A 23,794-nucleotide genomic window follows, 5' to 3' on the forward strand; every position below is an offset into this window, starting at 1 on the left:
GTTGGCCAAATCTGTTGGAATTCACCCAAAGTTAATGAAAAGTGCTGGGGTATGTGGAAGAAATCAGTTGGCATTCTAAATGGGAAACTGTATGTAAACAGTGACAAATATTTATTAATTTGTTTATTAACCCTACTTGTTATACATATTACAAGTGATTTTAACGAAAATATCTAAATCAGTGATTAGTAAGTATTACATCCAAAAAGAAAAAGCTGAGATCGGTAAAGACAAGTTCTATTTCAAAATGTTATGGTTAAAATGACTTTCATACCAAAAAAATGAAAAATAGATATGGCATTTTGGGATTTCAAATTTAGTAGGGGTTTTCTTTTATCATATTTCGCTGTGTCTGATTGATCAAACTCTAGAATCTAGATTAATTGTATAACCAAAAAAGAGAAGGCTATGTAACTCCAAAAAAGCTTTAGATTTACATCACATTAGTAACTAATATGCACGGTGCATGTATCATATTAATGTACAGCGTCTAATCAGATTTTAGACCTGATTATTCATCTGGCTATCGATAATCAACCGTGATAGAAATAATAAATGCCACTATCTCTGTAAGACTTTGGATCTCAATTGCAGCAGGTTCTCTGTATGTATCCACTTTGTAGCTACCCATTTCTCCCCTTTAATTACGGGGCAGCTCCCGTGGAGTGATGTCTGCCAAAGATTATAGAGAAAGATTGTTAAACAAAGTTGCATATTATCAAGTTCAATATTATTAAACTTAGCATAGATAATCATAATAAGTATCAATATTGTTTGATTCAGCTTAACTTTACACTCAACAGTTACTAACGTGTGCAAATACTGAGATTCAGAACTAGTGTAAGTTCGTTTTTAATTTTTGTACAAACATGGAAGTGAATGATGCTTCCTCCTACCGATCCATTAACAAATTGGTGAACAAAAGTATTTCATTGAAGGCTATAAATTTCAATTTAAAGTACAAAGGTTGAAACATCTTTTTTAATTTCTCAAGTAAAACATAAAATAAAAATTGAAGCCTGCAAAATTGAGATTATACAGAAATTAGAAACACAATGAACCAAATCAAAAATTTGTCAGATACGCAAACTGCCATAAATCTCAACCAAATTCAAATGTTCATATTGTTTAGCCTTAGATCCAATCATTTCGACATTTCCACACCCCAAAAGAAAGAAAAAATGATTAGAAAGAAGTGGGGGGAAAATGATAGTTCGGAAACTAACTTTGATAGACTAGAAATAGTTCAAAGACAAAATAAGAAAAATGTGATAGTTTAAGAACAAAATTAAAGATTTATTATAGGCAGAAATTGAAATAAACATGAGTAAAACACAACAATAGAACAAGAACAAAAACATAACTGTCTATTTCATAGTTGTATTGTATAGCATAGCTCATTTCTATGCATTTCGATTTATTTATGTTTCAAGATATTGCTTCTAAATCAGTTTATTCTCCACTTTGAGCATGAAAAATTATTTTTTAATGATAATCCTCCATTTCTCCGTGAAAATGTTGCTTGATTTTAAGCAATTAGAGTTCTACAGTCCAACTCCAATGGCGGCGGCAACAACAAAAAAGTAGCAAAAGTTGCTTATGATAAGCAATCACATAAGAAACTTTTGATGGAGATACCAACGTTAGAGATAAAATAATCCTTCGTCCCAAAATAAATGACACAGTTGATCATTTTACGTTTATCAATATACAAAATTGATTATTAATATATTTAATTGTCAGTAAAAATTCTAAAAATTTGATATTTTGAAAATACTCTTTGAAACAAATCTAACATCTTATATGTTAATATTTTATTTTATTTGTTGAAAAATACAATCAAAATGAGATATGTGAATAGTATATCTGGTCAAACTAGGTCATTTAAAATCGGTTAAAATGGAACGGAAGGAGTATTTACCATTGGCAAATGCTAACTAGTGCACCAGGTGCACAAGTTAAGAGTATAAATTTTTTTAAAAAAAAACTTGAAAATTATATAGTCAATCATCTTAAAAGTCTAAATTTTGTTTTGCTCAATGCATATCTTTTATTTAATTTCCTTAACTAGTGCACCGAATGCACGCATCGAATGCACTAGTTAGCAAGACCTTGCGCCATTAAGTTATCTTTGGTTGATTTGCTATCAAGTATGACTAACAAAGGACTCAAATTACATTGATCTTTTAAAGGTTTAAGTCTATAATTTGAAAAATAAGTCATCTCATTCCTTTTTTTCTAAAACTTGACTCGCAAACAAAAACAAAAGTAATTATTAAAAAATGTTTACATGTACCGCAACATATTTTGGTGGAGTTTATTAATATTACCTATCGCCATCTCTAAAGCACAAAGTTTAGACTTTAGAGCATATATATGTGCATCAGGGGTGAGATCCCAATCGTCACTTTGTGAATTGTAAAACAGTCTTCATTACTCATTAGTCATTAGTGTTGTCCCAGAAGATCGGTAAAAAATAATTATAACGAACATGACGAGAATAAAATACTAACCGGATCAATTGTACCATTAGGGAACAACGAATAAAATAGAAGTCCGTCTCCCTTCCGTGGCTTTATTTTTAAACCAATACAATCCTCGAAATCATAGCTACTGTTCATGTTCGATCCATTCTACACAATAACAATGCACGAATTACAAAAGTGTGCGGCTAGAAAATGGAAAATATTATGTGAATCAAGATGTAGTGACCAAATAAGTTTTACCTCATATGGAAACATGGTCTCCCCACCTTCTTGAACATCTGTTAAATACAGCAAAAATGAAGCCATCTGCATGGTAACCAGAACTCATAGTCTAAAAAACATCTAGTTGGATACACAACCAGTATGATAGGGAACCAATCAGTGCAATGCAAATGAAAAAGTATGAGTTTTGTTCTGAAATACCCTTTGGGTCTCTTGGGGGCCATATTCAGCAGGATTGAATGCGTCATAGTGAGAATCATATTTTTGCCTGACCTCATAGCGGAGGATATTGAATGCCTGAAACACGGTGATTCCTCAGATAGTTTAGAAATCATCCTGAAAAGAAGAGGTTTACAATTTCAACAAAATCAAAAAGCACCTGATTGAATATGAAAGGAACCTAATACTTATATTTTAGGATTTAATTAATAATAGTATACATTGACGGTGTGATATCCAATGATGATATCTTGTCATATTATGATTGTGCAGAAATTTTATTCTTCCTCCAACCACGAGGAACAAAATTACGGTCTGAAATGGTAAAAGTTTATAAATTGATTCACTGAATTCCCCTTATCCAGTCTCACTATAATGTTTTAATTTTAATGCACCATTTTCATCTACATGTGGGTTTGTCATGTAATGGAAACCTATGTTTGTTGCAAAAATGACCTCTTGGAAAGAAATGCTATTGTTATGTTGAACATTAAGTTCACTGTTAATATATTTGTTCTACGTCAAGCAAAAGCATTAACAGGATTACTGCAATATTGCCGGCCTTTGTCATTTTCCAACATCCCCCCACCAGTACCTTTGCCCTAGACGACTACACAAAAGTAATGTTCACAATGCTAGTTTTACTGAAAGGAAAAAACTGTAAACTAACAGCTTTTTATGCAGATACAAATTCAAAAAAAAAAAAAAAGAACCGAGTGAAGTTTAAAAGCATGTGAGAATAATAGGAAATGTTACCTCTCCATGAGTCCTGGGAATTTTTGTTGCTTTGGCAATTTTGTTTTCAATGACTTCTAAAACTCCTGTTTTGTCCTTAGAAGCGCTAATAAACATACCAGAGCTGTTTGGAAAAGATGAATACATAAGTTCCTGATATGATTTAACGGAACTATCACTATGAGATAATGTGCATATTGGATTTTAAGAGAAGGCCCTCAAAACTCATAATAGTCAATTCAAAATGAACCATGGGTTGTATAAGACCCTAAAAAAGCAAATAAAAGGATTATTTGAGGACATTATTGTTAACGAAATTCAGTTTAAAACCCACTTGGGTTGGTGCATTGGTATTGGCTTGGGACCTGAGAGTGTGCTCCTCTTGAGGTCTGAGGTTCGATTCTCTCTGGCGCCAATTTGGGTGGGCTAATTTAGCTTCTTCAAAAAAAAACGAAATTCAGTTTAAAACTTAGTAAGTTCACAAAGCCTGTAATCCAAGACCTGTGTGAAGTCTTCCACTCTGTGTCTGCATCTAAAGAGAGGTCAACGCTAGTAGAGAAGAAGTCATGTCCGTCCGGACTGGTAAGTCAATCAAAATAAGATGCGCTCATATCCTCTCCTCAAAAAGTTCATTGCTCAAGTTAGACGCAAGAAAGAGAAGGGAAAATATAAAGGAATCAAATAGATAGCACCTTATGTCAGACTCGCCATAATCTAATCCAAAACCTACATTACATTTATGAGTTGATTATCTTAGTCATTCCAAAATATAGCTTATTTCTTGTGTGTTTTTATTCCTGCGAGTCTTATTGACAATTTCTCCAAGTTCGTGATCAAATCACGCAGTTAACCATTACTCTTTGTTACTAAACCATGTAGTTAATTATTCTACAGACAAAGAACATACACTACCTTGTTCTGACTCCCTTTGTACCCTCCTCCGTTTCTCCCTCACGTAACCTCAATTCTGATGGTGTAAGCTCTGCCCTTGCCATCTCAATTATGCTTTCACATTGTTCTGCACTTGCAAAATTAGGAAAGTATAAAGCACGAGGGTTCCAGCTCAAAACCTGAGAAACAGAAATCAAAGTTACATTTTAGTATCAAAGCACAAAACAATCCTAAAGTAGAATCGTGTGCTCAATACCAATCTTATCCAAATACCAATGAAAATAATAAATTTGAAATTTATGAACCTTAGCATAAAACGTCTACAGAATCAAAATCAGTGATGTCAATTGCAGATCGTAAAAATAAATAGAGGTTCGACCAAATTCCGCTACTACGCAATAGTTCTATAGCACCATTATAGGTACTGTCTGACAACATTTTACACTAAATAAATAGCGTATAGCAAAACAATAAAGATTTATTCAAATTTTGCTCCGTTATACCAATCCTGATCAAAATATAATAGAAAATTCACCAAAATCAATGATTCAACCAACTAATTGAACTAACATTGCACTACTTAAAACACAAAAGGAACAGTAAAATACTGCCGTCATTTCAACCGGTAAAACGCTGATTTCAATTAACCTAACAAAACAACATGTCATCGAACAAATTATGAACGCTCGAAGAAAGAATTGACGAACCTGAAAAGGAATTGAAGTAACGAAATCATCACCGGACTCTCCAGCATGCAACAATCGATGTTCAGTCTCCTCCGCCGTCGATTTTTCAAGCAATTTCGCTCTCATGCCATATTCATCTTCCTGAAAAACTCAACGATCCGTTACTTCGAACAATTTCCAGCGAAACAAAACAAAATCAAAAGAAAAATAAAATCAAGCTTAAAATCTGAAAGAACATGATTAAAATTGAGAGAGAAAATACCTGAGAATGATGGAAGAAACTTGAACCAAATAATCCAGCAAGAAAGAAGAAGATGCATAAGAGGAAAACCGAAGGTAATGCGAACTTCTTCGTTCTCAAGCTCCAATTTGCTCTAACCGTTTTCCCTTTCATTTGGATTTTGCAGGGAGAGATATTAGGTTTCTCTTTCTTCAACCGCTTCTTCTTTTTTTTTCGTTACACGCTAGCTTATTTGAACTTGCGCATACAACGTTTTCTCTTACTCGGCTATTAATTTCACTATTCCAGTCAACAGCAAAAAAAAAATAAGTTAAAAGACGCGGCTATTAATTAATTTAGTAAATGTTTTGACTAAAATTAATTTAAAAAGACAAAAAAAAAATTTACTAAAAATTAATTAAAAAAGACAAAAAAATTAATTAAGTAAAAAAATTAATTAAGTATTTAAATCATATAAAAAAAGACAAAAAAGGTACTCTAAAAATAAGTTTATAAAAAAGCAAAATAATAAAGTTTTTAAAAAAAAACAATAAATCCTTGTCAAAAAAAAAAAAAAAAAACAATAAATCGGTCAAAATGATAAGAGTTTTAGGCTCCTTAAACAGGTAATCATAGGTTCAATTCCGGTAGTCATTAATAACGATGAAAACTTCGCACTTGTATTATAATAACCCAAAAAGAAATAGTAGTTTTTAAATTTAAAATACAGCTTTTTCATTTTTTTTCCTTACATTTTAGTTATGTCCACGTGTCATTGTCATGTTAAATTAGCATCACAGCCATGTCATTTCCACCTCATATGCCACTTAAGCCTTCGTAGTGCCCAATTAGACTCAAATGGAAAACATTTGCATATTTTGTTAGCATATATGGATGAAACTCAAGTAGACGACTTAATTGTAACAAAGACAAATTGAGACATGATAATTTATTTGAACAGTTGAAAATGACCCAAATGACACAATTGACTATTTTCTTGGTCTTTAAATCAATGTTTTAAAAACCGGACCGGAGATCGAACCGTTGAGATCATCGGTTCATGGTTCAATCGGTTCAACCGGTTGAACCGTTATTAAATCGGTTGAACCGTATAATAAATAAATAAATAAATAAATATATACTTTTTTTTTTACTAAAAATAAATATATAGTTATTAAGAATATATATGAGTAAAAAAAATTACATTACATCTCAATATATTATTTTTAAAGGCCCAATACTTATTTTTTAGCAAAACTTTAGAAGTCCAATACTCTAGCCCAATATACTTAATATATATATATATCACTCATAAGTTGAGTAACCCTAATTCTTAATCTCTCTAATCTCACATCAGAAAAGCAGCAGCCGCACAATATTATTATTTTCATTCTTTACCTTCTTTAACTTCAATTTCTCTAAATTAAGCAAACCAAGGTTCCTTTTCAAATGCACAGATCTATTTTCATTCTTCTCAAACTCATCTCTACCTCTCCTTCTTTCTTCTTAAATACCAACCTCTTTTTCTACTTTTTCAAATACACAGATATGTTGTTGTTCTTAAGTTGATAATAGTGTATTAAGGGAAAGAGGATTTAGATATTGTTACAATTGCAAGTTTTGCAAAAATAGAGAATAAAAATAAACTTGTATTTAACTGAGAAAAAAGAAAAGAAGTAAAAGATCTGTGTTTTTTCAAATCAAAATCACAATTATTGCAATTGTAATTGATATGGATACTTCCAACTAAAAATCAACAACACAACCATTTGAAATAATTGCTTTTAAATACTGAAAAGAAAAAAAAAAATCAGTTTTTTTAATAAAAAATCTGGACCGGCCGGTTTTGTAAAACCGGGACCGGTTCTTCCGGTTTTCACCGGTTCAGACCTGTTCGTACCGGTTTTTTAACGGTTTTACGGACTAGCGGTTCTGTGATGTTGACCGGACCGGTACTAGGCCCAGTTCCCGGGCGAACCGGTCGAACCGGCCGGTCCGGTCCGGTCCGGTTTTTAAAACATTGCTTTAAATTGTTTTATTAGTCCTTACTCCTTTTTTTGAACAATAGTCCTTACTCCTTAATATATATTAATTATGTCATGATAAAAGGTTATGGCTCTATTTAGACAACACCATATTTTGATCAAATCTTATAAGTTAATCCATTATAAGCTAATTTATCAATTACTAGAACATCGACCCGTGCGGTGCACGGGTCTAATTAGCTGTAAGATATGTAATTATAAATTACGATATGATAATTGCAATAATATAATATGAAATTTTTTGAGTAACATTAAACGAAAGTTCAACAATAATTTTGGATAAATATTCATACAAAGAAAATTATGTTATATTACGGAAGACTTCCTTGTAGACCACATTCGAAGTCTTAGTTGTATCTTCTCCGTCGTCATCGATGATCAATATTTTTAATCCTTTTCTAGAAGTAACTCTTGAAATTGCAACATACAACTGACCATGTGAAAACACTGGCGACGAAAGATATATCCCAACATGCTTTAAAAATTGTCCCTGACTCTTATTAATAGTCATCTTAAAAGAAATCATTATAGGAAATTGTCTCCGTTAAAATTTAAAAGAAATTCTCACGTCAGATGTGTCAGAGAAAATCTAGGTATGAAAACCTGATCACCAATATTACTTCCTGAAATAATTTTTCCTTCAAGAGCACGTTTTCCCAATCTCGTAATAGTCAGTCTTGTTCCATTGCATAATCCTAATTTTTTATTCAAATTTCTTAATAGCATAACTCGAACTCCAACTTTAAGTCTTAACCTGTGATTTGGAAGTCCCGACGTAGAAATCGTGTTCAAAAATTCGGGAGTATGAACATCATCCACTGTTTGACCGTCTACATTTTGTGTGAGTGGAGTATCATAACTCAAATATGTTTTTTCTTCACCAGGAATTAAATCCAACATATAATCATTTATTGTGTCGACTATTGAATTTTTAGGAGCTAGTATAGCTCTATTTTGGAAATACGTTATATCGTTCATGTTTTGTAAAATTTGGGGATAAGTGCTTTCAACGATAGAGGCAAGAGGATCATCTGAATTTGGAATCAATAAATCTGATGGAATGTCAAGTTCCAAATCATCGTCGTTGTCATCTTCAATTTCTCCATCGCCAACACCCAAAACTCATTCATAAAACAATCTTCTTTGTTCAACGTCTACACTCGAAGCACCACCGAGAATCCTCATGTTTTTACTCAATGTTAAAACTTCACAAAAATTCCAAAGAACCGAAAAATTAATAGTAGCATGAACAACTTCTGGCCTTGTACCTTTGGGTATTACTGGTAGAATTTGTCTAAAATCTCTGCAAAAAATAACAACTTTTCCACCGAAGGGAATGTGTTTATTTTTTTCATCAATAGACTTGAGAATATCTTTTAAAGTTCGATCAACAGCTTCGAAACATTGTTTGTGCATCATTGGTGCTTCATATAATGAGCTTTGTTTTTTGTATTAATAGCACCAAAGGGGTTTTAGGAACTATGGTACATGTTGAAAACTCGTCAACATATAGATGAATAGAAAACCTTGAATATGTTGTTCTACCGTCAGGTAAAAGCAATGCAGCGTTCCCACTTGAGGCAACTGTTAAAACTATCTCACCTTTTGAGCGTAATGCGGCTGACATGGCCCTCAAGATAAATGTCTTCCTTGTACCGCCATAACCCTAAAGAAAAAACACACCAGGTTTGTTTTCGTTAACTCTTGTCATGATTGTGTCATATACTTTACGTTGCTCCGAAGTCATAGTTGACATCAATCTAACATGTTCCTCAGCTAATGATTGTCTGTTATAATTCAATTTGTCGTGTATTAAACTATTTTGTATATCATGAACTAATGATGTGGCTGCTCTAGGCATTGGAGGATAATCTTTTAAACTATTCCCACAACTATGTAACATCATCTCAATATCTGCTAGTGCATATTGTATCAATTGATCACCTCAGTTAATATTAAATCTGCAATGTTAAAATCAAAACAATGAATGTGATTAGTGACATGACTAAGGTTGTGTTTGGTTGTATTGCAAAAAAAAAAATTGATTTAACATAATTGAGTTTGATAATAACTTTCCAAATCACACGTTATAATAACTTTCCAAATCTCACATGATAATTATTCTCTAAATTTATGATCCGGTAGAAAAAAAATCTTTGATCAGGAAAGACATAAAAATATTTCGTGATGAATAATATAGTCAACAATAATTTTGATATGATATACTTTTAAAACTGATGGTGCTTATCAATTATTGCACATAATTTTAATTATAATTGATATACTTGCCATAGTGGTTGGAAATATTGCCTTGTACTGAAGGGTTATAGGTTCGAATCCTTGTCAAGACAAAATTGTATTATTTTTTAATAAAAATTGCAAGATAAAATGGAGGGAAAACATGGAAAACAAATTATGATTTAGAGTTTGCTTGTGTATACAAACTTATAATATAAAAGAAATACTATATGCTATTTTTTACCAAACATAGTTTATGTGCGCAAATTGTGTTACATCAAAGCTAGAGCTATGTTTTGAAAATCTAGGACTGTTGTTCTTTGTTTGGTATATGTTTTTATTTTCTTTAAAGCCAGCTTTACCTTAAAAAGAAAAGAAAATCAAAAGAATATGAGTAACCGTCATATATATATATATATATATATATATATATATATATATATATATATATATATGGAGAGATCAAATTACACCAGTGTAACATTTGAGTAATGTTACACCGCTCAATAACGCTTTGACGAATACAAATTTTATAAAATCCACCGTTGGATTGAAAGCTTATATTGTATAGATCATCCATGTTGAATTTTACAAAAATCTAAAATCGTTTGATATATTATTGAGACCGATGAAGATTAATGGTTTATGCGTTTTTATTGAATACCGTTAATCTTGATCTATCTCAAAAACATATCAAACGATTTTATAGGGAAACAAAAGAAAAAGAAAATCAAGCTTAAAATCTGAAAGAACATGATTAAGATTGAGAGAGAGAAAACGTGAGATTGATGGAAGAGACTTGAACCAAATAATCCAACAAGAAAGAAGAAGATGCATAAGAGGAAATTCAAAGGTAACGCGAACTTCTTCTAGAGAACTTCACCAAATTATTAACCAAATCACTATGCTTAACCGGTTAATAAACTTCACCAAAAATTGAATCGTTCGAGAGAACTTTGGTTCGACTTTTAGGTGAAATAATTTTTTAACCAAACTTTACTTACCTTGCAGCCTAACTCTAAATTACTAGGGGCCTTTCCTAGAAACCGAGTTAACAAAAAAATAAATTTACTAATTAAATTTGAATGCGCAACAGGTAAATACTAATACTACGTTACTTTTGGAAAAGTAACACAATGGAAAAATTTGAAAGTGGAGATTTGTGTTGCTGTTCCTTAGCAAATTACTCATGCTCGTTCCTACTGCGTGTAGGCAACAAGAACATATTAAAATTTGCGTGCAAAGGAACAATATCCACGTTACTCAAGCAACAGCTCCACTCGTTTGTCTCAGACCACAAAAATATAAAGCTCACAAAATATATTAGGTTCGGATAATCTTAAGTCCTCATAAGGACCCTAACCGAATCAGATAAACGGTGAATAAGAAGCACACGTGGACTAGAAGCTTTGTCCACATAAAGAAGAGGCAAGGCTCTCTCAACTCCTCTATAAAACAACAGATTTCATGCAGTGCAAGTAATTGTTGCCGATCGTCCGATCAAAAAAGAACGGCTAAGATTGAAACGGTGTGAAATTAGTCAAACTGTACTGAATGAATCAGAATCATCAGATCATTTTTCTACGGCCAAGATTGTATACTGCGCAAAGTAGTTACAGTAGCTAATCCCAGTCCCAAAAAATCTAGAAAATGCACAAACATTATTTACTTGTCCTCCTCCACGTAAATAATATATGTGGTTCTTGTAGGAAGCCAGACATAATTACAAACAATTGGTTTTAGTCAGTGTGCATAGTATCAATTCTTTCTTCCTTTTCTTCCTCTTTTTTCCTTCTCTAAGTGAAGAATTGAACACAATCTTGCTCTGCTGATTTAGTTATATGCTTACTATTAAAATTCAGCAAGCAAATGATTAGATTAAATTTCCACTGTTCTCTAATTCCAAATGGAAGACAAACCAGACCAAGCAGTAACCATGGTTCATTCATCATCCAAAACACCAGAGCTTCAAAATTCTCTCAACAGGTTTCCATCAAAGTTAAGGCCATAAAAGGTGAGATGAATGGAGAAACAAATGGATCTTCAGGAAGTAGCTGGGACCCTGGATTGGAAATTGAAGTCCCTTTTGAACAAAGACCGGTATGTGTATAGTATAGACAACTACTGAATAGTGGCAATAATTAGTTTTATTTTGAATCTTTGATGATCCTCCAAATAAACATGATATTGCAGGGTGTAATAGGATATTCTCTTTGGACTGAGAGGTAAAAAAGAACACAGAAAGGTAATAGAGAGATAGAGTGGGAGATATAGTATGATAAAAATGAGGAGTGTAAAAGAAAATATAGAAAAAGGAATGAGAAAAAATAAACATTGAATTGAGTGTACCATGATATTAGTGTATGAATTTCATGGCTGAACAGTTAGTGAGATATCCCTGCACATACATGCATACTGAAACGGTTCATGCAAAGCAATAAGAATATATTATTAGTTATAGTGATTGTTCCACTAAAAAATGTTTCTATCAACATTTCATGCTAACTTGGAATATGTCATGGTCTAATAGGTAAATGAGTACTCATCTCTGAAGGATGGCATGCTGTATTCATGGGGCGAACTGGGTCCAGGATCGTTCTTTCTTCGCCTTGGAGGTCTCTGGTTGGCAGTATTCACAGTCCTTGGAGCGCCAATTGCAGCTGCAAGCTTTAATCCTTCAAGAGTAAGTGTGAAGTTAAAAGTATATGTGCATAATAGTAGGATATTTAATCTAGTAAGATACAAGAAAAGTTTATGCATACACACAAGAGTACATGTGAGCTGCACACAACAACACAAATATAACATTTATAATGTTGCTCATAAATTTTTCTTCTGTCTGTTGATGTTACCCTGCAGGAGCCTCTGAGATTTATACTAGCTGCTGGAACAGGAACACTCTTCATTGTGTCTTTAATTATCTTGAGGATTTATCTGGTGCGTTCTGATCATCTTTTACCTGTTCACATCATAATCATTTCATTACTCGGGACTGGGGAGGGTGAGCAAGGCAGAGAGAGAGTTCAAAACAAATTTGTCCTGGTGTAGTACACCATTATTTCAAAAGCCTTTAACTCAGTGGGAACTCCCTTCTGTAATCACACATACTTTATATGTTGTTGCCAGATTGTGGTATCTAATGTGTTTGTAACTGAATATAACCTATTCGTCATTCACACCAACTATATCCGATAAAATTTAAGTGTTGAGCTATGATTACAACTTCACGCTTAAAGAACTATGTGGTTAAGATAATAAGTAAATTACAATGCAGGGGTGGAGTTATGTTGGTGATAGACTTCTGTCTGCAGTCATTCCTTATGAAGAAAGTGGATGGTATGACGGGCAGATGTGGGTCAAGCCGCCTGAGGTTAGTCTTAACTCTCTTTTACACATTCCTCTTTTACCTAAAAAAGTGAACAGAACAAAAGTCCCTCTGAAGACTTCACCTGCGTAAAACCATATTCGAGGTGTAGGTTTAGTGGGCCATAAGATACATATATTGTAATCTGACAAACTTTTAACAGCAGGATATTTGACAATAAAAGATGGAAAATAAATAAATAAATTGCCTGTTTTACATGTCACTAGCATGTTGGAACTAAGTACTTAAATAAAATCAATTACTGGTCTTTTTAGCAAAAGACAAAGTCATTGGTAAAGTTTAATTTGAGACAGATCAAATGAAAAATTCCAAAGGAGAATAAACAATAGGTTAGCAACTTTTTCCTTTCAAATTGTAAGAAATGTTTCTTCACTAAGCAACAAGCAGTCTATTCAAAATTATTGAATATGAAGGATACATGGAATAAAGTGTAGTTGAAAATTGAAATGAAACAAAATAAAACTACTAAAAGAACCAGCGACATGCATCATTTCTTTAATTTTGGGTACTGTAACTGACATCCTAGTTTTCTTTGCAGATCCTAGCTCGTGATAGATTATTGGGCTCTTACAAGGTATTGGACATCTCAAAGTGCAGCATTGCATAAACTCATTAAACTGAAAAATTAGGATGCAGGGTAGAAGAGCAATATGCTAAACTTATTACTTGCTGCATGATTCACATATATTCCATGTCTCCAGGTTAAACCAGTTGTTAAACTGCTGAAACAGACTCTAGTTGGGACTGGAGCGTTACTTGTTACCGGAGTTATGCTATTTATCTTTGCTACACCAGTGGAGAATTTTTTTCGTTCCACCTTTACCACAGAAGAAAATAAATCAACTGCCCAAGTTTCCAAAGTCAATACAAAGTTCAGCCTAAGGTAAGGAAAGACAAGATCCTGCAAATTTTTTAATCAAGAGTACTTCCTCCATGTCATTGAAACTTTTAATGTGTATTGTAGAAAAGAGGAGTTGCTTAAATTGCCTGCCGATGTGAAAGCCGACGACAATCTTGCAGCTGCTGCTGCTGAGGCTGCTGATGGAAGACCAGTATACTGTAGAGATAGGTTTTATCGAGCATTAGCAGGAGGCCAGTACTGCAAATGGGAGGATCTGCTCAAGTAAAAGACAAAAAGGATGCACACATATAATTTCATATAGTAAAAGCAGTTTATCATTTGTTACAACTTGCCACTCTATGGCCAAAGCTTTATTTTGTTAGTTAAAAAAAATCATCCAACGCAGTCAAAGTAAAAGCTAACAAAGCCTGAAATAGATAGTGAAGAAACATAACTAAAGAACACATGGAGCAATAACAAAATCATATGATGAAAAAAGCACCAGTATATCGACAGATACACAAGTAGACATGCAATGCAAGTTCCATATGCGTGTTAGGATGCAAGTCTATACAAGCACAACAAGATTATATTCAATATACCATGAGTTATAGTAACCAAGAAAACTACATGAAATTTGTCAGCTGAGACTTTCTGGTAAAGGGATGAAATTATTTGTGCAGTAAAAAACTAGCTTTCATAATACTTGCCGAAATAAATTATTTTATTTTGGGAACATTTAGGCTTCTGCAAAGGTATGGTACACACATAGAACTAATAGATGTATATCCATAAAGATTCAGTCTTGCATAACAACTATAGGGCAAGTAGCTTCAGAGAGCATTTTTGACAAAACCAGTGTCGTGCAATTAAGCTCAGGCATGACATATTGGCATTGGTTCTTTGAATATTATAGCAGCCCCAGCAGCTAGTCCTTGACCGATTGAGTTCAGTATTTGGCCAACAGATCACAGCACCAGGAAGATCAAAAGATACATTTTCTCCAACCAAGTAGTAGATAAGACTAAGTGAGGCCCCTAATGAGCTTTCCTTTTGGTACTTACAGAGTATCTCTCCCAAGAGTCGCTGTGTAGTTGTAAATGAACAGGGAACCCTTCTACAATCACAAAATAGGCATTGGTAAAAAGTTTGTTGATCTGTACAAATTGGACTAGCATTGACTTAATAAATTTATTGACAGTGCATAAAGCTAATAGATATACTACCTATTTAGCAAGTTTCTTGCACCAGTGAAGAATTTGAAACATATGTGCTCCAACGGCATCCGTAAATGTTTTCTTGCTTGTTTTGGTATATTCAAGATCAAGTGTTCGATATGCAAGAGCAAACAGATACATTGCTGGATGAAGTCTTCTGCGGATTGTAAAACTGAGACTGTCAGTAAACTCCACAGACAAGTACATTGGTCGGGTCGTTGCGACATAATTTCAAAAATATTGATTAGCTACTACCACTTGTAAATGTCTACGATGAACAAATGGTAGTTAGAAGATGAGAAATTTGGTTCCCATGGCCTGAGCACAAATTAGTCAAATAAGCTTCAGAATTCAGTAAACAAATCAAACGATCGATCAAATAATTGTATTAAGAAATATTGAAATGCGGCTATGGGTAGTTTCACCAAGCCAAATGCATTTAAAAAAACTTCAATATTTTCAAGAAAATCAAATAAAATACGACTAAATGAAAATTTCCATTTCTTAGAAAGTTACAGAACCCACAGTTCAAAGTATTATTTATACATCGTTCTATATTAATCATTCGATGACATACATTTTAAAAAGAAAAACGTGTGTTGGTTATATTAAGTAGTTCTTAATGAAGCTCTTAAGTACTTACATTTCGGTTTGCTGGCTATAATCCAAGCCATCCCAGAACCTTTGTGATGGCATAGTACGACCCTTCTTATCTTTGCCATATGTTTCCACATACCAACCCCCTATGTCGTGGAAGCCACAGCGAGGCTCAAATAGCCAAAATCTGTATAATTAAGGGGTTAATATTATTAAAAAAGATTACAAACATTACAGTAATATTAGAACAACATTGATCTGCATAAATAACAACAAGTAGCAATATCATATAAAATACACAAATTTAAGAAAACGGCAATGTTTATTTTTGCAGATATTAATACTAGAGTATAGAGAAAAGGAATTCAGAGCAATAAATCTACAAATATTATTCTATCATTTCACGGTTCTTTTACTCGAAAAGCTATAGTAACACCATTTCTTCATAATTAAAAGTTGAACATGATATAAATAAATTAATCTAATGACCAAATCACGTCAAGCTTTAACAGAACTTTATTACCCAATAAAATCTACACTTAAAAAACAAATCAAAGAACATTGGAAGAGAGGATTGGTATGCATATAAGACCATAGTCCATAGCATGTTCTAACAAAGAAAGTGATAAATACAAGATATGTTCACTTATTTTATTTACTTTTGGTTAGGCAAAAGAAAAGCAAGTAGTGTCAGAAAGGTCAATCATCCCAACTAGGTTGGCACCACTACTGACTCCAATTCACAAACCACAAGGAAATATTATTAATTAAAAAGCGGGGAAATAAACAAAAAACTTCGGGGGAGCATAACCTGGACCCAGAAAAGAAAAGTAAAAAATAAAAAAGCATTAAAACAAACATTATTTTCTTGGAGCAGAAAGTGAGAGGGCATATGCACTAATGAACACCAAAGAGATTGTTGTGCTAATTCAAACATCAGTAATAGAGAGATGCAAGAGCTTTACTTGCTTGGTGGTAAACGTGCTCTGGTGCATCTACACTCACAAACTGAAACTTTCTCACCCACATGATACCAGTGCATATGCTTCACCTGAAAATCATATCATAAATAACATTATATTTACAAGCATCTAGCTTTACTAAATTATCCATAATACTGAATTTCAAGCTAGATCCTGAAACCCATACCAAGCTTCTTTAATATTTAAAATACAAAAAAAGAAAAGACTTGATTCTGCGCAGGACTGTGGGATAGCAACTATGCATACCAACAACGTTCTGTGTTTCATAATCACATGGGTTTTTTCACAGCTGCTGTTGTAGACATAACAACATCCTTCGTCTGGACTGCTCCCAAGTCCAGATATGGTTCCCAAATGCATTTTTCTTCCAACAGTATTATTTGCATATAAATTTCTTGAAAAATCGCTGCTGATATGTCTGGGATCTTCATCTGAATTAAGGAACACATGAATGTGATCTTCAGCACCTTCCTTTTGCATCGCATCAGAACGACATCTAGGTAGGACCCTAGATGCTGTAGCAACTAATTTTCCAGAGACATGCAATTCTAGATCTCTATACGCATCTGAAACATTATTTGAAATTTTAGAGCTGCGGCTTTGTTGTGTTACAAAATTATCTGGACTTTCTACATTCCTGCAGGTATCCACGTCCGTTATAGATTGACAAAGGCCTGAATGGAAGGGTATATAAGAAGTTAACTTTTCATTTTCAGTAGATGATATCTCTGGAATCTTGTTGACTAGGCAAACCATCCCAAAAAGATCACGGCCAGAAACCAAATGCAAAACCTCAGGAGTTTCACAAGAGGACCTCTCCTCAGCCTCAAAGCATTCGGGAAGAAACTCCATGGGGATAGAATCAATTTCGGGTCCATAGTATGCTGCATGAATAGCAGAATAAAAATCTCTTTCGAGTACATCAAAATATCCTGTTCCAACCACCACTTTCTTCTCTGACAAAATATCATTTATAGCTAATCTGTACCACTTTAACCATTCAACAACTTCCATCTCATTGAATGTCGTAGTTTGTGATTCATAAATGCGCAATTTTGAACCCTGTTCAGAATGCTTCTGCATAAGCTTTTTCTGATATAACAAGTACATGTCATAATGGGCTCTCTTCCGAGAATCTGAAAGAATCTGCAACATATCATGAATTATTCCATTAATTCAATATTCCCTGAAAAGCAAAAATAAATGTCATTCTAGTTACCAACAAAGACTCCATATCAGGACCTGGAAGATTTCCAGCAGTTAAAATCATGAAGTATGTGGTTATGTTGCTAATAGGATGAATATAGCCAATTAATCATCACAAAACACCATGCCCAACAAATATGTACAAGACCATGCAATATTGTCAGATGCGGCTACAACAGTTTGCAGAATTTGAAGAAATCGTTATTGTTTTGCAATACACTATTTAGTATAAAGTGTTGACAACTAGTAGCTATCCACTACTGTAGCATAGCGAAATTTGAACAGGCTGCTATTTTCCACAATCCACGATTGACAACACTGACACCGTGTATACAACATAAGAAACAATTCGAGTCCTACATTGAAAAGATATAAAGTCTGGAAAGAGTTTATAAAGAACAGACACACCTCACTTACTTACAAGTCGATTTTGTAAGGATGGGTTAGACTCAATTCAAAACTATAGATGGCATCTCACAGACTCATATTACACACGCACCAAGTCCTATATTATTAGGATTTGTGGATGAGTTAGGCTCAACTCAAAACCTAAAATACAACATCCGAAATGAAAAGACTTCCACACATAAAGTCAAGATGACTTTCGATACAAGGATCCATTACACATGTATCCCCACTCTCACTCTGCCATCAAGCCGAACCAAGCTCTGATACCACTTGTTGGAATTATCCACTACTAGTTAGTTTTTAATGTAACAATCTTCTCTTTGTCCAACTACTAACTAAATAGACATATGTTCCTATCCAACCATCAATCCAAGCAGTATGATTATCAAAACGGCATATGCAAATTCACGAAACAGACAGCAATTGAGCAATCTCCTACCATTTTTTTCATATGATCAAACTATTAGACATGGAATTTCCTTCCACGCCAATAAACTTCTTTTCACATAGTAATTGATATTAATATCCAAAGGAACTTCTTCGAAATTATAACTCATTGTTTCAATTTCACAATATTTCTATGGTTAAGAACTAACTAACCACATTTATCCACAATAATAAACTTAAATCTAAATTAACTTCTATACACAATTTTAGAGGCATTATTAATTCTTCTATGAGAAAAACTTCGTATAAAATTTTGCTAGTGAATGAAATTGCTCTTACAATTCCAACTCTGAGGCTATAACCGTAAAAAACAGAAAACGATTTGCACGAACCTCATATGCGGCAAGGATTTGAACAAATCGTCGTGAAGCAGTGGAATCGTTCCTTGACTCAGCGAGGTCAGGGTGAGTTTCTTTCGCCAATTTACGAAACGACGCTTTGATCTCATCGAATGAGCTTGTTTCCGATACTTCTAGAAGCTCGTACGCGTTCTCTATAGGATAATCTGTCCAAACTGATTCAGAAGAGGTGCTGAAGCTATGTTTTTGGGAACTTCGAAACGTGAAAACGACGACGTAGCGCGACGGAACGGTGGTGTTTGGCATAATTGATATCAGAGAAATTGGTCTCTGATTAGTGGTGCTGTAACCCGCGAGATTAATCATGCTTTTTCCTCTATTTTCCTTTAGTTTTAATGATGTGTTTAGAAAAAGAAAAAAAAAATGAGTGTGTAATTGAGACCATATTACTCATTCCAATTGTTGAACTTACACGCACGCCCACTAGAGCTAAAGGAGACCGGGAGGTAAAGGTCGGAATAACTTCAATTCAAATTTATTCATTGGAATCCCTAATTTTTATTTTTTTTCTTTTTTCTTTTCACTCAACTCAATCAAACAGACCCTTACCTTTTTTAATTTCTCTCAGTAAAACTTCATCTCATTTACTACTAATGTTGAGAGATTTGCGTAAATATTTGAGGTCCTGATTTCCATCATCTGTTCCATTTTTTTTTTTACAAAAAAAATCATCATTTACTACTAATGTTGAGAGATTTTCTTTTATCAAAAAACCATCTGTTCCATTTAAAAAAAAAATATTATGTTGAGAAATCAAGTTTGTCCTTTCATTATAAGTTTAGTAAGTGTTTTAACTAAGTATGAAGTTAGGTTTTATGTGAGCTACTAAACCAAAAAACATAATTGAAAATGAAAAACATAAAAATAAAGGATAAATATGAGAAAAATAAGCCATCATTGTGACGTACTGTAATAGTTAAAGGACAAACTAAATTCGACTATTTATCGTTCTCGGTTAACAATTTAATTATTTAGAAAATGTTAAATAGTGCACTCGGTGTACGGGTAAAACACATAAATAAGAAAATTTTATCTTGAAACTCGTGCATTCAATGTATTGAAAATGTAAAAAGTTGTTTTTATCAACATTAACTTTATGTTTTATTTCTATTTTGGATATGTTTAACAAGTATACAAGGTGCACTGTTTAAGCTGACCCTAAATATTTTTCGGTGATGTAAAAGTCGTGGATTATATCATTACCGTGTGTAAATAGAAAAATAGTCGTTGTGAACTTTGTCTCGGCTTATGAATTGGAAAAAAAAGAATTACTTAATTTCTACCAAATCAATTATCGCAATAGTAATCTTTGTCTTTCCAACTTATTTCAACGTTATTTAGTCTAATAATTAGATAAACCCCTTCCATTAAAATAAGGTTTGTTTATCTAAGAATTAAAGTAGTCTATTTGTTCCTAGGAAATTAATATACTTTATCCGGTCCTATATATAAGAGAGGTTTTGTTTCTTAAGTTCATTGTAAAATGAATGTATCTAGACTAATATAGGTTAATGGTGTTAAAGGTTATTAAGGGTAGATCGTGAGGGTTTTGGTTTAAAGTATTGTATCAAAAATATAGTTTGGTCATGGTAGTTTTATGGGTGGGGGCGTGAAGATCTCTACTTGATGGAGTATAATCAAAATGCTAGTTTTATGGGTTGAGCCAAGGATATTATGATGGTTTTGAAGAATTAATGGGATGAATACTTCAATTTGGCATGACTCTTATTAGGATTTTTTTTGTTTGGATTTGAAAAAGATATTACAAATGCACAAAGTTCATATTTGTGAAGATCAACTAATATGGTCTCCCTTCATATATCTAGCTTGCTTACCTTTCTAGGATGCTTCTCTTTACCCCCCCTGCGCAATGTGTTCATTGGGCTACTTTAATATGACATCAACACATCGTTCCATCAAAATCTCTTTGTTGTTTGGAAACTTCTTTGGAATATAATCCCTACTGATGATGTTCTTATGCATAGAGGTTGCAATATTGCCTCTCATTGTGATTTATGTGAGTCTAATATAAATGATATTCATCACACTTTTATTGATCGCAGGTTTGCTCAAAAAAACTTTAGCATTGGTTCAGCTCTATTTTACAGTTAACTATTGATATTTCTATAGACACTGGTATTGGTTTATAAGACAAAGTTGGTATAAGCAATGTGGCTGGTGAGATGGTGCCTACAGTTAACTATTGATATTTCTATAGACACTGGTATTGGTTTATAAGACAAAGTTGGTATAAGCAATGTGACACTGGTATTGGTTTAGCATTGGTTCAGCTCTATTTTACAGTTAACTATTGATATTTCTATAGACACTGGTATTGGTTTATAAGACAAAGTTGGTATAAGCAATGTGGCTGGTGAGATGGTGCCTACAGATATCAATTGTCATTAATAGTGTTGATGCAATTCGGTTTTGTCGCAACCAAGCTTGTTTCCATGATAAAAAGATTAATTTTTAAACTGTTGTTAATCGTATTTGTGCTGGTGTTTCTATCATCGGTAATTTTACCAAGGCTACAACTTCTCCTTCTATTTAAGAATTTTAAAATAAAAAAATCTATAAAGGTTGACCCCACCTAATGTTCCTATTATAGAAGTTTACTAGGACACTCAGGGCCTTAAGAGGCCGGCCCTTTAAGGGGCGGACCCACTTATTCCTGATTATTAATTTTATTTAAATTTTAAACACAGTTTTTTTAGGGTGCCGATCGTGGACAGTGCTGATTGAAGAAAAAGAGAATAAGTTCACGACACTAGAAAAATTGTTTAAAATTTAAATAAAATTAATAATCAGGAATAAGTGGGTCCGCCCCTTAAAGGGCCGGCCCCTTAAGGCCCTTTTTACGGCTCTACTCCTAAAGCATGCTGTATTTGATTAAATGCAACATTAACGGGATTACTCTAGAATGTTCAGGTCTAGCTGCTTGCGGAGGCGTTTTTAGAGATAGTTAAGACTTAGGCGACTACTCTTGGTTGTTTTACTAAAAAATCTTATGCTTTACATGTGGAGATTGTTGATGTGATGATAACGATTGAAATTGCTCATTCGAATGGTTGAATTTACTTTGGATTGAAACGGATTCCTTAATGGTCACTCTTACTTTCAAAAATACTTTTATGGTTCCTTGACAGCTAAGAAATCGTTAGTTAAATTGTGTTGAGCTCACTAAGAATATAATTTTCACTATTTCTCACGTTTATAGTGAATGCAAATAGTGTGCTGATGATATTGTTAATACCGGACTTCAATTACAAGACTCTCATCGGTGAAATACAATTGTCGTTAATATTTGTGATGCTTTTGCACATAGGTTTGGTTTTCTAGAATATTGAGTTTGTTAACTTTTTTTAGAGCACCACATACTTTTTCTCTCACATGGTTTTTCTCTTAAGAGTTTTATAGTAAGATTTTTAACGAGCCGGTTGTTATTTATATGCTCTCACTTGGATTTTGACCTAGTCTCCTCAAATTTTCATGTATTGTTTCTTCTTCTTTTTAATATAAAAAATAAATAAATTCAATTTTGGTAAATTTAGAGTTTAATGAGAATTGGAAATTTCGATTCATATAATTGATACAATTAGTGAAGAAGATGATGAACATGATAAAGATAACAAACAAAACATATAGATTCATACGATTTTTATTAAAGAGATATTATTACTCTTTTTTTTACAATGGAGCCGAACCGAGGACCTCTATTATATACTAGTATAACTTACCCGTGCTATTGCCCGGGTTAATGTTCTATGAAAAATATAGATCATTTATTTTCACACATGAAAAATATGGATTATTAAAATTTTAATATTGTGATTTTTTTAATTATTTGTAAAATTAATTTTATATTTAATGTAATAGTTTATTTAAATATGATAAAAGATCCAAATTTTGGAGATTTTAAGGAGAAATGGCATAATGGAGAGTGATACTCCACTCCTCGTTCCCAACTCACATGTTCATATATTTGTTCTTTTATTTTCATAAAAAAAATGTCATTATGCAAAAACTAATCTAACGGTTAATATATTTGTTCTTAATCGTCATCTCTCTCCTTTAGACATTTGTTTTCTTCAGGAGTATTTTATCTCATGTCCCCGTGTGAAAAAATTTCACATTTGAGAAGCAAAATGGGGCGATTTTAATTTTAATATTATTTATTTAAAAGTAATGAACAGTAGAATTGTTTGTCATTTGCTTGACACAAAAAAAAAATATATAATTTTTTTAAGCATATCTCATTTGTTAATGTGCAAATTTTAAAAAATGTATCTATTTGTTTTTATTTTTATTTGTTTATTTTACAGTGATGTATGAAGAATAAAAATAAAGTAATACATGATATTATTGTTTTTAATTTTTTTTTTTATATATAAAATCATTGTTACTTTCCCTGCTTTCAATTGATATCGTATTTTTTATATAATAAAATCTACAAATGTATGTCTCACCCCCTGTAAGTTATTTTTTGCTTAATACCTCCATGTAGGTTTTTTTTTTATCAATACCCCCGTATTTTAATATTTTGTTTGGTAACTATGTATTTTTTTTTATTAGAAAAAACACGTTAAGGTAAACCATAATTAATAGA

At 32.9% G+C, this 23,794-nt stretch overlaps 3 protein-coding genes and 1 pseudogene across 8 annotated transcripts; 1 reads left to right on the top strand and 3 right to left on the bottom strand.

The window, feature by feature from the left end:
• Positions 1–383: 383 nt before the first annotated feature.
• On the bottom strand, positions 384–5,758 carry LOC123906349 (probable prolyl 4-hydroxylase 9). Of its 3 annotated transcripts, XM_045956259.1 has the most exons (9): positions 5,502–5,735; positions 5,368–5,380; positions 5,261–5,337; positions 4,575–4,732; positions 3,684–3,786; positions 2,910–3,005; positions 2,727–2,792; positions 2,514–2,633; positions 384–672 (listed from the first exon to the last, which is right to left on the bottom strand). In XM_045956259.1, the coding sequence occupies exons 1-9, from the start codon at positions 5,631–5,633 to the stop codon at positions 562–564; spliced, it is 876 nt and encodes a 291-aa protein (XP_045812215.1). In that variant the 5' UTR covers positions 5,634–5,735; the 3' UTR covers positions 384–561. The 3 variants fall into 3 exon arrangements, 2 of the variants coding, with proteins under 2 accessions (XP_045812215.1, XP_045812214.1); XR_006808830.1 differs by having other exon boundaries at positions 2,727–2,764; positions 5,261–5,380; XM_045956258.1 differs by having other exon boundaries at positions 5,261–5,380; positions 5,502–5,758.
• Positions 5,759–7,817: 2,059 nt separating this feature from the next.
• LOC123906350 lies at positions 7,818–9,425 on the bottom strand (annotated as a pseudogene).
• A 2,186-nt stretch (positions 9,426–11,611) lies between these two features.
• On the top strand, positions 11,612–14,316 carry LOC123906353 (protein CONSERVED IN THE GREEN LINEAGE AND DIATOMS 27, chloroplastic). Of its 2 annotated transcripts, none has more exons than XM_045956263.1 (7): positions 11,612–11,842; positions 12,273–12,425; positions 12,602–12,679; positions 13,017–13,112; positions 13,666–13,701; positions 13,829–14,010; positions 14,092–14,316. In XM_045956263.1, the coding sequence occupies exons 1-7, from the start codon at positions 11,612–11,614 to the stop codon at positions 14,252–14,254; spliced, it is 939 nt and encodes a 312-aa protein (XP_045812219.1). In that variant the 3' UTR covers positions 14,255–14,316. The 2 variants fall into 2 exon arrangements, with proteins under 2 accessions (XP_045812219.1, XP_045812221.1); XM_045956265.1 differs by having other exon boundaries at positions 13,859–14,010.
• LOC123906352 lies at positions 11,687–19,711 on the bottom strand. Of its 3 annotated transcripts, none has more exons than XM_045956261.1 (6): positions 19,159–19,711; positions 17,012–17,911; positions 16,748–16,833; positions 15,829–15,969; positions 15,195–15,342; positions 11,687–15,085 (listed from the first exon to the last, which is right to left on the bottom strand). In XM_045956261.1, the coding sequence occupies exons 1-5, from the start codon at positions 19,489–19,491 to the stop codon at positions 15,195–15,197; spliced, it is 1,608 nt and encodes a 535-aa protein (XP_045812217.1). In that variant the 5' UTR covers positions 19,492–19,711; the 3' UTR covers positions 11,687–15,085. The 3 variants fall into 3 exon arrangements, with proteins under 3 accessions (XP_045812217.1, XP_045812216.1, XP_045812218.1); XM_045956260.1 differs by having other exon boundaries at positions 14,921–15,054; positions 19,159–19,611; XM_045956262.1 differs by lacking the exon at positions 11,687–15,085 and adding an exon at positions 15,441–15,503 and having other exon boundaries at positions 15,222–15,342; positions 19,159–19,612.
• Positions 19,712–23,794: the final 4,083 nt, after the last annotated feature.

The sequence above is a fragment of the Trifolium pratense genome, linkage group LG2, assembly GCF_020283565.1.
Source record: "Trifolium pratense cultivar HEN17-A07 linkage group LG2, ARS_RC_1.1, whole genome shotgun sequence".
Classification (NCBI taxonomy): Eukaryota; Viridiplantae; Streptophyta; class Magnoliopsida; order Fabales; family Fabaceae; genus Trifolium; species Trifolium pratense.